This window comes from Schistocerca cancellata, chromosome 3 (genome assembly GCF_023864275.1).
Source record: "Schistocerca cancellata isolate TAMUIC-IGC-003103 chromosome 3, iqSchCanc2.1, whole genome shotgun sequence".
Lineage (NCBI taxonomy): Eukaryota > Metazoa > Arthropoda > Insecta > Orthoptera > Acrididae > Schistocerca > Schistocerca cancellata.
The window spans coordinates 166156036-166169549 of NC_064628.1; the positions used below are offsets into that span (position 1 = coordinate 166156036).

General features: G+C 42.4%; 1 protein-coding gene across 2 annotated transcripts in view; it reads left to right on the forward strand.

Annotated features, from left to right (window-relative positions):
• Positions 1 to 13514, forward strand: part of LOC126174789 (proton-coupled amino acid transporter-like protein pathetic) — an 80308-nt gene that overhangs the window by 23350 nt on the left and 43444 nt on the right. For both annotated transcript variants that reach the window (XM_049921156.1, XM_049921155.1), the window contains exon 2: positions 12521 to 12591. In XM_049921156.1, the coding sequence (XP_049777113.1) occupies positions 12521 to 12591 (71 nt within the window). The remainder of the gene's footprint in view (positions 1 to 12520; positions 12592 to 13514) is intronic.

Here is a 13514-nt window from a genome sequence, read left to right on the forward strand (position 1 = left end):
CCGGTAGTTTCTGTTGTAAACGAGAGATGGTGCGGCTGCATGGGCTCTTCCTTGTTGCAGTTCTTGAAACAAATAAGAGAGGCGCTTTGGTAGAGCCCGTGCTAGCCCGCGTCGAACATGGATGGTTGCAGACAATACGAAGATTGCATTCAGGATGATTTCTCTTCTGCTACCCCGAATTCATCGCGCATTCGTGAGATTAGCGACGTATGTTGAATGAGACTGAATAATATTTTAGTTTCGTGAAATGGGTGATTGTAAATTGTATTTTTTTTTACATGCGTTTAGTACGTGGCGCCCCTTGGGCCCCGGCGCCCTGGGCGACCGCCCGAGTCGCCCCACCCTAAAGCCGGCGCTGACCATATGTCTCTCGTTTCGACACTATTTACCACACCCAACATGGTCGACAAACTTCCCCTACAGTATTTCCCCAATGACGCATATTTCAATACTAAATTATCAAATGTTCCACTACCATGGCTCTTTTCTAGTGAACATTTCCAATGATTTTTTCTTCTCCCCCTTGGTTCCTGCTGACCCCTTAATTTTTAACATCGCTTACAAAACCACACTATCAGACCAATTTCCTTCAATTCCGGCGTTTTTATTTTTTTATTTTTACTGGATTGTACTCCAGACGCACAACCTACGTAATTGCTCCCTGAATTCCATATCGAAACTTGATAACCATCAACGTTATTTGGTAAATATGGCTTTCTTCGTCTGCAGTAATCTGTTTCCGATTCTTCTGTAGTTCAGTCGTCATTTAATTTCTCTCCACGTCTTAGTGTCGTGTTTGTACATGTCAGTATAACGCGATAATCATTACTTATAAAGACCATGATACTTCTTATTTCTCTTCAAAATGAGTCTGCGTTAGACATCGGTAACTCAGCTGCTGAGAGGTGCTATATTCCAGACGAAAAAGGAAAAATAATTTAAAATAAATCTGATCACGCTGTACGTAGCTCCGATATTTTCTATGAGTTGATAAAAACTTTAACCAGCGACATTCTACAAAATACTGAAATACCCTATTACGTGCGTCTTCAACTGTATGTGCAGGGTATATATTACACGTACAAATGAAAGGAGCGTGTGGGAGACAGTGAAACAAGCAAATAATGCGGATAAACATAGGTCAGAAAATTAATCGTTTCCCCGATACGACGTATCCGCAAGCGCTGTGATGCATATATTACAATAGTGTTAATGTCTAAGGCTACGTCTATTTTGGAAGACTGCAAATGAGGCGTAAGGTGCTAAGTAATAAATCAGATGAATATAATTCCTGAGACACAAGTACAGTTAATAGCGTTGCGACAGCTAGTGTATCTGTCTTTGCTCGTCCATACCATGGCCTCCCAGTTCCCGACTTGAACCCGCTGAAATTTTTTGTATGGAAATATTTAAAAGCTTATGAATAAAATCGGCTAGATCGTCAGACTGGAGATATCTCATGTTCGTAGGAGGCGAAACGTCGTAATAAATAAAGAAATTTTAATAAGTATTCACAATGCAATGATAGCGGACTCACAGAGGAAATTCATTTCCTATATTAACAAATATTCAAAAGCTTTGGTGTATTCCGTCCCTGTATTCCATCCATGCTGGTAGTGTAGAGGAAATTCTGGAAACCACTGTGGATGGGTTGTATATGCTTCTCGGAACACGCCTGGTATTTCCGAACGTGTATCGGAATACGCTGTAGACTGCCTTCACATAAGCGTTGGCAGTGTGGAACACATGTTGGAAAGTGTTTCTCGTCTATAGTTTCGATCTTTGAGGACTCTGCTATAAGGTGCTCATGTACGTCGTATCGGGGAAACCATCGGTTTATTAGTTGGAAATTCTACACAAAATATTTTACGGTCCTCCTAATAATGCCTTTTTCTCTACATTATCATCAATGGTTCTGTATAAAATACCATAGCCAGGTCGTTGTCTTCTCAAAATATTGTTTGGATTCCGTATATAAAGATCTGATTTGTCATTAATCTCTGTTACCAGGAATGCTGTCGTCACTCGTGAACGGGCACATGTTGATTTTGATACCTAAAATAAGAGAAATTTACTAAAACTAAAAAACGGATTTTGATTGGTCTAATTTCCTTGGACCAACTAATGTCAAGATACTTATGAGCTTATACACTGAAAAGCCAAAGAAACTGAGACACCTTCTTAACATCGTGTAGGGCCTCCTCGAGCACTCAGAAGTGCCGCAAAATGGTGTGGCATGAACTCGACTATTGTCTGAAGTAATTCTGGAGGGAAGTGATATCATGAATCCTGCAGGGCTGTCCATAAATCTGTAAGAGTACGAAGGGATGGAGATCTCTTCTGAATAACGCGTTGTAAGGCATCCCAGAAATGCTCTATAATGTTCATGTCTGGGGAGTCTGATGGCCAGCGGAAGTGTTTAGACTCAGATGAGTGTTCTTGGAGCCACTCTGTAGCAATTCTAGACCTGTGGGGTGTCGCCGTGTCCTGCTGGAATTGCCCAGGTCCGTCGGAATGTCGAATGGACATGAATTGATGCAGGTGGTCAGACACGATGCTTACGTATGTGTCACCTGTCAGAGACGTACCTAGGCGTATCAGGGGTCCCGTATCACTCCAACTGCACACTCCCCACACCATTACATAGCCTCCACCAGATAGAACAGTTCCCTGCTGACACGAAGGTCCATGGATTCATGAGGTTGTCTCCATACCCGTACACGTCCAAATGCTCGATATAATATAAAACAAAACTCGTCCGACCAGGCAACATATTTGCAGTCAGCAGCCCAGTGTCGGTGTTGACTGGCCCAGACGAGCTTTAAAGCTTTGTGTCGTGCAGTCATCAAGGGTACAGGATTGGGACTTCGGCTCCGAAAGCCCATATCGATGATGATCGTTGAACGGTTCGCAAGCTGACACTTAATGGCCCAGCACTGAAATCTGCAGCAGTTTGCGGAAGGGTTGCACTTCTGCCACGTTCAATGATTCTCTTCAGTCGCCGTTGGTCCCCTTCTTGCAGGATCTTTTTCCGGCAGCAGCGGCGTCGGAGATTTGATGATTTACCGGATTCCTGATATTTACGGTACACTCATGAAATGGTCGTACGGGAAAGTCTCAACTTCATCGCTACCGGCAATGCTCTGTCCCATCGGTCGTGCGCCAGCTATAACACTAAGTTCTAACTCACTTAAATGTTGATAACCTGCTACTGTAAAAGCAGTAACCGATCTAACAACTGCCCCAAACACTTTCTATCTGTTTACATATCTCTGTATTTGAATACGTATGCCTATATCCGTTTCTTTGGCGCTTCAGTGTAGAAACCTGCAAGCATTGCGGCAGAAATGAATGTCTTTGGTGACGAGCTGATAATCACAAAAACAGTCAGATAAAAAAAAAAACAAGTTGGTATGTCTTCACTGGATAGCTCTCCACTGATTTACAACGCTTGCAAAATGCGAAGGTCTTTTGCGGAGCTGTCGGGACAGATACACAAGGTTAGCAGTCTCAGCTCATCTCGATTTTGCAACTGTAACAATAACGTAACTTTTCGTAATCGAACGTGTCATTCCGCACATGTGCTGAAGAGAACGAGAGACTTTGTTCACAGTGTAAATGCTTCGTTCGGAAAAAAATTAAACCGAATCGAATTGGTTATTTCAGTAGCAATTCTGCAAAATAAACGCACACGCATATCCGTGTCGCGAGGAATGCATACTTACCATTTACGTGGCCGTTGTTTGAGGCGTGAAGAAATTATGGTATTCGACTAAAGAAGCGTTGCTAGGGGTGGAAAATATAATGACGTGTGAACGACAACGACGTCTCTGAGGACCATTTACACACGCGTAAGTGTGTCCCATGATTTCAGTTGTCAGTCAGACAAATTCTGTGGAAGTCAGGTCACTTTCGATTTAACTGGTTATCGGAGTGCGATTCGTTAAAAACGATTCAGATTAAGCGATGCTTTCCGAAAAATGTAACTTTTTTATCTGATACATTTTCAGAATAATAGTTAAAAAAATGGTTCAAATGGCTCTGAGCACTATGGGACTTAACTTCTAAGGCCATCAGTCCCCTCGAACTTAGAACTACTTAAACCTAACTAACCTAAGGACATCACACACATCCATGCCCGAGGCAGGATTCGAACCTGCGACCGTAGCGGTCGCGCGGTTCCAGACTGTAGCGCCTAGAACCGCTCGGCCACCCCGGCCGGCAGAATAATAGTGAAACTGAAGTTTACAACAATATGTATCCATACTATAACGGTTACTAAGCTGTAATAAAGTTTAGTGCCTGAGGCCTCGAATATGATATGCAGCCGCCATTACATGTAACTGTCGGACGTTGAAAGTTATGCGATGACCCTGGAGGTAAGGCTAAATGACTGTGAACTTTTCTTTCATTAAAGACAACTTGGGTAATATCCATTACTTCTTAAGATGAGAAATGTTTGAGTATTTCCACGGACCATCTTCTCTTTATTTTGCCTAGCGTTATTCTGTGTTCTGATGAAATTAAATATGAAACGGTTCTCTTATTTTCTATTTCTTCATTCCGCCAATATTTATGTAATTTAAGACTGACTGTACAGGAGCTGTCGAGGCAGTCCTGAATGTGGCAACAAGCTACTTTGTTTGGACTTCGTACGAAGTTGAAAAATGAGATCCGTCAGTGAGACGTGATACTTCTCTTTCATGGTAATCTTCTAAGAAGGAATGTTAAGACTGAACGGCCTGGCTTCTGTTATCAGTGGCGCTAAATACGAGGAAACTGTGGCTGGACAGGGGCCGTCGGTGTTGATGGGTCAAGGCGGTATCACCAGCCGCGGTTGCCTGGGGTTCCCGAACCCCACCACCACTGGCGGCGGGTAACCACGATAACTGACAGCACGGCCTATCTCTCCTGTTGTCTCAGCATCGCCTGCTACACACTCAGCGCTGCTGATTACTACGAAAAGCGTCTTTTCCGGTTCCATGGGCTCTATGAACCTGAATCAGCATCCACGCGACGCTGCCATCTCTTATCCTGCACGATTGTTTAGGTCTGTAGGAGACATTGGGAGAGTCGTACCCCAAATATAGAGCATTTGCTATTTAGATTTGATATGTTAATTATACGTATCCGACCACGTCCAGAACAGTGACACAACTCAAAAAAGCAATACTTGAGAAAAGTCGACATGAAGAATTCTTTAAAACTTATATAAAAATGCTATAACTTCGTTAAAATTTCAAGTAAGAATTTTTGGCAGTAAATTTCATTGTGTTCTAGGCAACAGTAATACGGAAATGTACTTCTGTTCTCACCGAATGTAAAGTGTTACCAGGTGACTTTTAGTTAGTTCTCTGAGTTGTCACTTTCCTTGGTTTTCTAAAACCTTTTTTGTTTTATTATGACCCTCATGTAATAAAAAATGCCACTTTCCAACCCCAAATAATATAACTTTTTTTTCCTTACTGTAATATAATATGACATTCGAATCTCCCTCGGGCGAAATTTGTACTAAATTTGAATATAGAATGAGAAAAAAGTTGGTACTGTTTTGTTAAGAAAATACAAAAGGCAACATTATAATTAATGAAAATTAATACAATTTAATTACGAACATCAAATAGTTAAAGTTTAAAGAAAACGATTTACGAGAACATAAAATCGTAAATGGGCTTTTGTAATGTAGCGATACTTTCCGCTGAGAAAAGGGATGCAATACGAACTTTCTTAATAGCAGAAATTTTCCTTTTTTCATTGTACACTGCAACACACGAAGTTTCGTAATATTTACGACAGCTGTTATCGTTAAAACAATGTTCCTTTAGACATGCATGCATGCATGCATGTCTGAACGACATTGTAATGTGAGATGCAGACACTGTATAATCAGAGACATTCTAATAATCAATAATGCTAAAAATTACATTTAACTTATATTATGCAGAAAAATGTCACAACGCAGACTGCTGCGCTCTTCTTGACTGAGCCACGCACACCTGCCGTTAGCAACACTGAACCGACGCTGTCCTTCCCGCGGTGAATCATGAAGTAACCGACAACAAAACTGAGAGAAATGCCCTGTACTGGACAACTTGCGAGACAGAGTGATGTTTCTCGTGCAAATTGATGCACTTCACACGCACTTTTCATTGACAAACTAAAAGTTGTCGTTTTTTCGACTTGTGTCACATTTTTTGCCGCGGTGCGATATGACTCCCCAAGAGGCTGCACCACTTCACCGGATGTATTTCTTTGTAGATAAGTGAAATTCAAAACGGGATTTCTACTGCCGCATCACACCTGCCTAAGACAAGTACTGAGTCTTGAAATTTGTGATACATCTATTTCAGTTTATTTTCCCGAGGCTAACTGAGAAAGTGTCCTCTTTTACAAAACAGCGTCACTTACGTGCCAATGGGTGAAATGATTTGGCGCATTACATAGAATCACAAAGGCAGATCAAAAGTTTGAGTACTTAATGTCCTCTCATTTCTATAATTGGTAATAGTCGCAACTTCTGCTGTTTTCTACAGCAAATGAACATATTAAGTTTTTATTTTGTGTTTCATTGCGGTAGAGTTGCTTTATTGTACCTGTTCTAACGAAGACTGCTTAGCAGTGAAAGACGGTCAAACTTGTTACCAGTTTGTGCGATTAAGAAAAATTCAATAAAAATGTATAAAGAAATGTCCCACAGCACTGTACCTACCAAAGCGACAAAATATTCTTGTGTAACTACGAAAGGCCGTAAAGAAATTTTGAAGACTATATACAAAATCAGCAATTACCATTCTAGGTTTGTCTATTTCGGTAGCGAGGATGAATTAACTAAAGTGAACGCCTTGCGTAGAACAAGATGAACCACAATCAGCAACGTGCGAATATAAGTGCTGCATCTTCTCACACAATTTTTTCATCAGTTATCTCTACGCATAAAAGATATTGCCTATGACGACAAAGACTAGGAGCTCCAACAGAAACATGCTCCACGCTCACTTTATAGATTAACGTTAGTGTTCTCTAGAAGATTGGACAGACATGACAATTTCCCGCTGCATAGCCTACAGGCTGCCATGTTATTCATATAGAATCTATTATGTAACTATATTTCGACGATCACATTGCAGGTACTTATTCTGATGATTACTGAATGGCCAACTGAAAACACCGTGTTTGGTGTTGTGGCGTATCGCAATCCTTTCCCGTAGCTCCTGCAAAACCACACATTTCTCAGGGACATTTACGACAAGTGGCGACCGCAACACTCCGATTTAAGAAACCGCATATCATCACGTTCCTGCAATTAGCTGCCTCACTGCATCACTTACGGACGCAGCAGTGGTGGAAGTATGGCGCAGGGAATGTCCCGCACCATGTGACGCCCACACATTGCTCGCTGAAAAATTGCTGCTCAGGGCACCTTTGATGACCAAGACATTTTATCTGACTCGATGTTCATCTGACTGGTTTGATGTGGCCGGTCACAAATTCCTCTCCTGTACCGACCTTTTGATATCATAGTAGCACTTACAATCTTCGTCTTCAAGTATCTGCTGGATGTATTGCAATCTGTGTTTCCTTTACAGGTTTTACCCTCTACAGCTTCCTCTAGTCCCATAGAAGTTACTCCCTGTTGTCTTAACAGATGTCCTGTCGCTTCTTCTTGGCATTGTTTTCCATATATTCGTGCCCTCACCGATTCTGCAGAGACCACCTCATTTCTTACTTTATCAGTCCACCTGATTTGCAGTATTTTTCTGTATCGCTACATCTCAAAGGCTTCGATTCTCATCTGTTCCGGTTTCCCATAGTCCGTGCTTCACTACTATAAATGCTGTGCTCCATTAGTCACAGACATTTCTTCCTCGAATTTAAGGCCTATGTTTGATACTAGTAGACTTCTCCTGGCTGGGAATACCCTCTTTGCCAGAACGATATTGCTTTTTGTGTCCTCCTTGGTCCGTCCGTCGTAAGTTATTTGCTATCTAGGTAGCAGAATTCCTTAACTTCTTCTACAATTCTGATGTTCAGTTTCTCGCAATTCTCATTTCTGCTATTTCTCTCGCAATTCTCATTTCTTCTATTTATCATTACTTCCGTCTTCCTTCGATTTACTCTCAATACATACTCTATACTTATTAGACTGCACGCCTTTCAACAGGTCTTGTAATTCTTCTTTACTTTCACTGAGGACAGCAATGTCATCAGCGAATCTTATCACCGTTATCCTTTCACCGTGAATTTTATTCCCACTCTCGAACTTTTCATTTACATCCGTTACTGCTTCTTTGATGTATAGACTGAACAGTACGGGCCAAAGACTACATGCCTGTCTTACCCTTTTTAATCCGAGGACTTCGTCTTGGTCTATCAGTCTTATTGTTCCTGCCTCGCTCTTGTACGTATTGTGTGTTACCCTTATTTCCCTATAGCTACCACTGTTTTTCTCAAAATTTCGAACAAGGACGGGTCGAGAGTCGTGCTTGGGTAGAACAGTTGGTAGAGCACTTGCCCGCGAAAGGCAATGGTCCCGAGTTCGAGTCTCGGTCCGGCACACAGTTTTAATCTACCAGGAAGTTTCATATCAGCGCACACTCCGTTGCAGTGTGAAATTCTCATTCTGGAAACATCCTCCAGGCTGTGGCTAAGCCATGTCTCCGCAATATCGTTTCTTTCAGGAGTGCTAGTTCTGCAGGGTTCGCAGGAGAACTTCTGTAAATTTTGGGAGGTAGGAGACGAGGTACTGGCAAAAGTGAACCTCTGAGGACGAGCCGTGAGTCGTGCTTGGGTAGCTCAGTTGGTAGAGCACTTGCCCGCGAAAGGCAAAGGTCCCGAGTTCGAGTCTCGGTCCGGCACACAGTTTTAATCTGCCAGGAAGTTTCTTATCAGCGCACACTCCGCTGTAGTGTGAAAATCTCATTCTCGATGGATAGATCTTGTAACTAACGAAGAGATACTGAATAAAATGGAGAGAAAAGAAAGGCTCAGTTGATAGGACACATTCTAAGACATTAAGGGATTACCACTTTAGTATCAAAGGTAAGTAGGGAGAGTAAATGTTGTAGAGGGAGACCAAGAGATAAATATAGTAAGCAGATTCAGGAAGCTTCACTGGATTGCACGGGACAGAGCAGTATTAAACTAGCCGTCAGTATGAAGACCGCAACAAAAACGGCAACATGATTTACTTAATCACTTTAGGCAAATGCTGTATTGGTTTGTACAAGATAAAAGTCGCTCCCCATCTTTGTTCAACAAAACCTGCATTCCGTTTCTTCAAATACGCAGAAGTTCAGTGGCTGTGAACCTCCTACCTTTTTGTGGCACCTCTGGGCACAAACATTAAGTTCCTCGTAACGCAAAGCTGAAGAAGCTGCAGACTCGCACACGGCGTCGGACAGTGCGTGGTCGGTCTCCGCACACAATGAGTTAGCGGCCGAGTTGTGCTGGCGGCCGTGGCCGTGACCCTGACCCCTATCCGTCACGTGGCAGAATCCATGTCAGCCGAGGTCGCGCTGCGGCCGGAAGACCTACAGCGTTGTTGCGCATAGCGACCTGGGAGACTTTACGGCCGGAGTGTGAGACCGTCACCCAGCTGCACGTCGTCCTGCGATAACACGTGGTGGAGCTCACAGGTAGCTGCAACGTGACGGAAGTCAGTCTCGCAGAAGACACTGATCAACTTATAAGCCGGGAAAGCATTTACTAATGAAATAAACTTTCATGGAACTAAAAACGTACACTACTGGCCATTGAAATTGCTACACCAAGAAGAAATGCAGATGATAAACGGGTATTCATTGGACAAATATATTACACTAGAACTGACATGTGATTATATTTTCACGCAATTTGGGTGCATAGATCCTGACAAATCAGTACCCAGAACAACCACCTCTGGCCGTAAGAACAGCCTTGATACGCCTGGGCATTGAGTCAAACACAGCTTGGATGGCGTGTACAGGTACAGCTGCACATGCAGCTTCAACACGATACCACAGTTCATCAACAGTAGTGACTGGCGTATTGTGACGAGCCAGTTACTCGGCCACCATTGACCAGACGTTTTCAGTTGATGAGAGATCTGGAGAATGTACTGGCCAGGGCAGCAGTCGAACATTTTCTGTATCCAGAAAGGCCCGTACAGGACCTGCAACATGCCGTCGTGCATTATCCTGCTGAAATGTAGTGTTTCGCAGGGATCGAATGAAGGGTGGAGCCACGGGTCGTAACACATCTGAAATGTAACGTCCACTCTTCAAAGTGCAGTCAATGCGAACAAGAGGTGACCGAGACGTGTAACCAATGGCACCCCATACCATCACGCCGGGTGATACACCAGTATGGCGATGACGAACACAGGCTTCCAAAGTGGGTTTACCGCGATGTCGCCAAACACGGATGCGGCCATCAATATGCTGTGAACAGAACCTAGATTCATCCGAAAAAATGACATTTTGTCATTCGTGCACCTAGGTTCGTCGTCGAGTACACCATCACAGGCGTTCCTGTCTGTGATGCAGCGTCAAGCGTAACCGTAGCCACGGTCTCCGAGCTGATAGTCCATGCTGCTGCAAACGTCGCCGAACTGTTCGTGCAGATGGTTGTTGTCTTGAAAACGTCCCCATCAGTTGACTCAGGGATCGAGACGTGGCTGCACTATCCGTTACAGCCATGCGGTTAAGATGCCTGTCATCTCGACTCCTAGTGATACGAGGTCGTTGGGATCCAGCACGGCGTTCCGTATTACCGTCCTGAACCCAACGATTCCATATTCTGCCAACAGTCATTGGATCTCGACTAACGCGAGCAGCAATGTCGCGATACGATGAACCGCAATCGCGATAGGTTACAATCCGACATTTATCAAAGTCGGAAACGTGATGGTACGCATTTCTCCTCCTTACACGAGGCATCACAACAACGTTTCATCAGGCAACGCCGGTCAACTGCTGTTTGTGTATGAGAAATCGGTTGGAAAATTTCCTCAGTTCAGCACGTTGTAGGTGTGAATGCTCTTAAAAGCTAATAATTTGCATATCACAGCATCTCCTTCGAGTCGGTTAAATTTCGCCTGTGTAGCACGTCATCTTCGTTGTGTAACCATTTTAATGGCCAGTAGTGTATTACTATTTGCAGGGTTCCCATTATTAAGTTGAAGTATCTGGTTTATTTGAAAGAAAATCTTCCTCGTATAATAAGTTTTCGGGAGTCTGGCTGAATAATCTATTTCGAATTCCATAATATTTGTGAAAGCTTTTGAACCCATGCTACATATAGCCGAGTTCACATTGCCCCTCGTAAGACGTTTGACTTTTGAACAAAAGCAAGAATACGAATTAGTGTGTCATCGAGAATGGAGGAGGACAAGAAATGGATTGTGTCCTTTTCAGAGGAACCAATACGGCATTTGCTTAATAGAATTGGGGGAACGACGGTAACACCTTTATCTCCAAGCGCGGAGATCCAGTTTGAAATTATTTTCATAGAATAGAAAGTGCTGTATACTGAGTCACGACTTCATATTTCAGTACAGTCTTCGTACGGCCGCTCTTTTCTATGCTCCAAATGGAAACGTTTATAAAATTTGAGTCACTTCGAAAATATTTAAGGAAAGTTGTGCTGCTGATTAAGTGCAAAGATAATTATCCAGAAAAACTGTACAATAGAAGTATTTCAGTTGTTGGTGAGGCGATAGCCTGCATACGCCAATATGTAGTCGTGCCAGACAGCGTGTTTACTGATTAATTTTGTTTTGAATCTCAAAGTTTCCGGCATCTGATCAACAGCTTGCTAGTCAGTTGAATTTCCGTCTAACCTCGAGGAATGTGGCTCAAGTTACCCATGCAGCCGTATGGAACCATGTTTGTTGTTGCTGACAGTTAATGTGTTCTGAAAAAACATAAGGGTCTGCATGTGATTTTTGCTGTACAACGCAACTGGATATAACGATAGCGGACTCAGTTATACATTATTGGAACTTTTCCATCATCGATGCATTGTTTACCTTTCTGTTAGACATTCTGTGATTTGCTTTAAATACTGTTTTCTTCTCTTTTTACATTTATTTCATACGGTGGAATTTTTTGAAAAGTATGTTTGAAGTTCTTTTCGTATCTTCTTACCTCCTTGTCGCCACAAACTTCACTCTGAAGCAATGTATATGTAGTAACCGCTTTCATCTTATTTTTATAATACCTACGTAGAAATTACTATTGATGTACAAGAATGACGAAAGGACAACGAAAGAAGGACTGTCTTATTAGGTCTGTTTATTTCGAATGAGCCTTGTAATATTTTATATACAGCAGTGATGTAATTTATCCACGTTATTCACATTATTTTATTGTTAATACCAACCTCTTTCCTTTTCTACCATTCCCTGTAAATTGTAAATTATTTATCTTCTCAACAACTGTCACCGTGTTAAAAGCGATTTTAATAATTTTTCTTCCTCTTCACTGGTCGTCATACAGCTTTATGTGTGGCTTATGTGTCCCGTTTGCTTACTCTGTTGCAGATGCGGCGGGAGAAAAACGTCGTCGCTCGTGAAAGCGACACAGTCATCACCCTGAGCGTATTCAATCCTCCGTAAGTAACGACACTCTGGCTTTGATATAGAAAACACAAAACACAAGTGTCTCTGTCATAATGTTTTGATACATCTTTTAACAGATAGTGACATCAATATCATGTCATTAACTTTCTAACGCTTTCGGGTTGCGACATTGGTGCTTCCTTTTGCGTAAGTCTCTTCTGTTCTTCTCGGTACCTGCACGGGCTCCAAAACTAGAATAGAGGTGTTAGTTCTGGTAACAGGTTATAGCCATATTCAGGAAAAATACTTACTTCTTGGTTAGGGCTTCTATATTCTCAGCCGGCCGGTGTGGCCGAGCGGTTCTAGGCGCTTCAGTCTGGAACCGCGCGACCTCTACGGTCGAGGTTCGAATCCTGCCTCGGTCATACATGTGTGTGATGTCCTTAGGTTAGTTAGGTTTAAGTAGTTCTAAGTTCTAGGGGACTGATGACCTCAGATGTTAAGTCCCACAGTGCTCGGAGCCATTTGAACCATTTTTTATATATTCTCAGGTGTTTCTCAGAAACGTTGTTTCAATTACTGTTAAATCAAGGGCTGGTGACACGTAAAGTTTACGAGAACTCTGGTTCTTCTTTCACTTGTTGGTGCTATGTAGCCCTGTTTGGCAATTGTTTTCCATGTCGTATGCACCTTAGAGTGTGCCTGCTGTTATCAATGTGATGTCTGTGACATCAGAAATACATCGTTGTTTTTATGCAATGGGCTACGTCATCATGCACAAATTCTGTATACTTTCATGATTTATGTTGAAAAACACTATTCAGGAGGAAAAGTAACCTGGAAATCGGATATTCACAAGCCACATGATGAAATGCAGTCTCTACTTATTTTTCAGACTCAGATTGTGGCCTACCACACCTGAGATCACAAGAATGCTTGAATAAATTTCTCGTTTAATCTTAAAATCAGAGCTTGT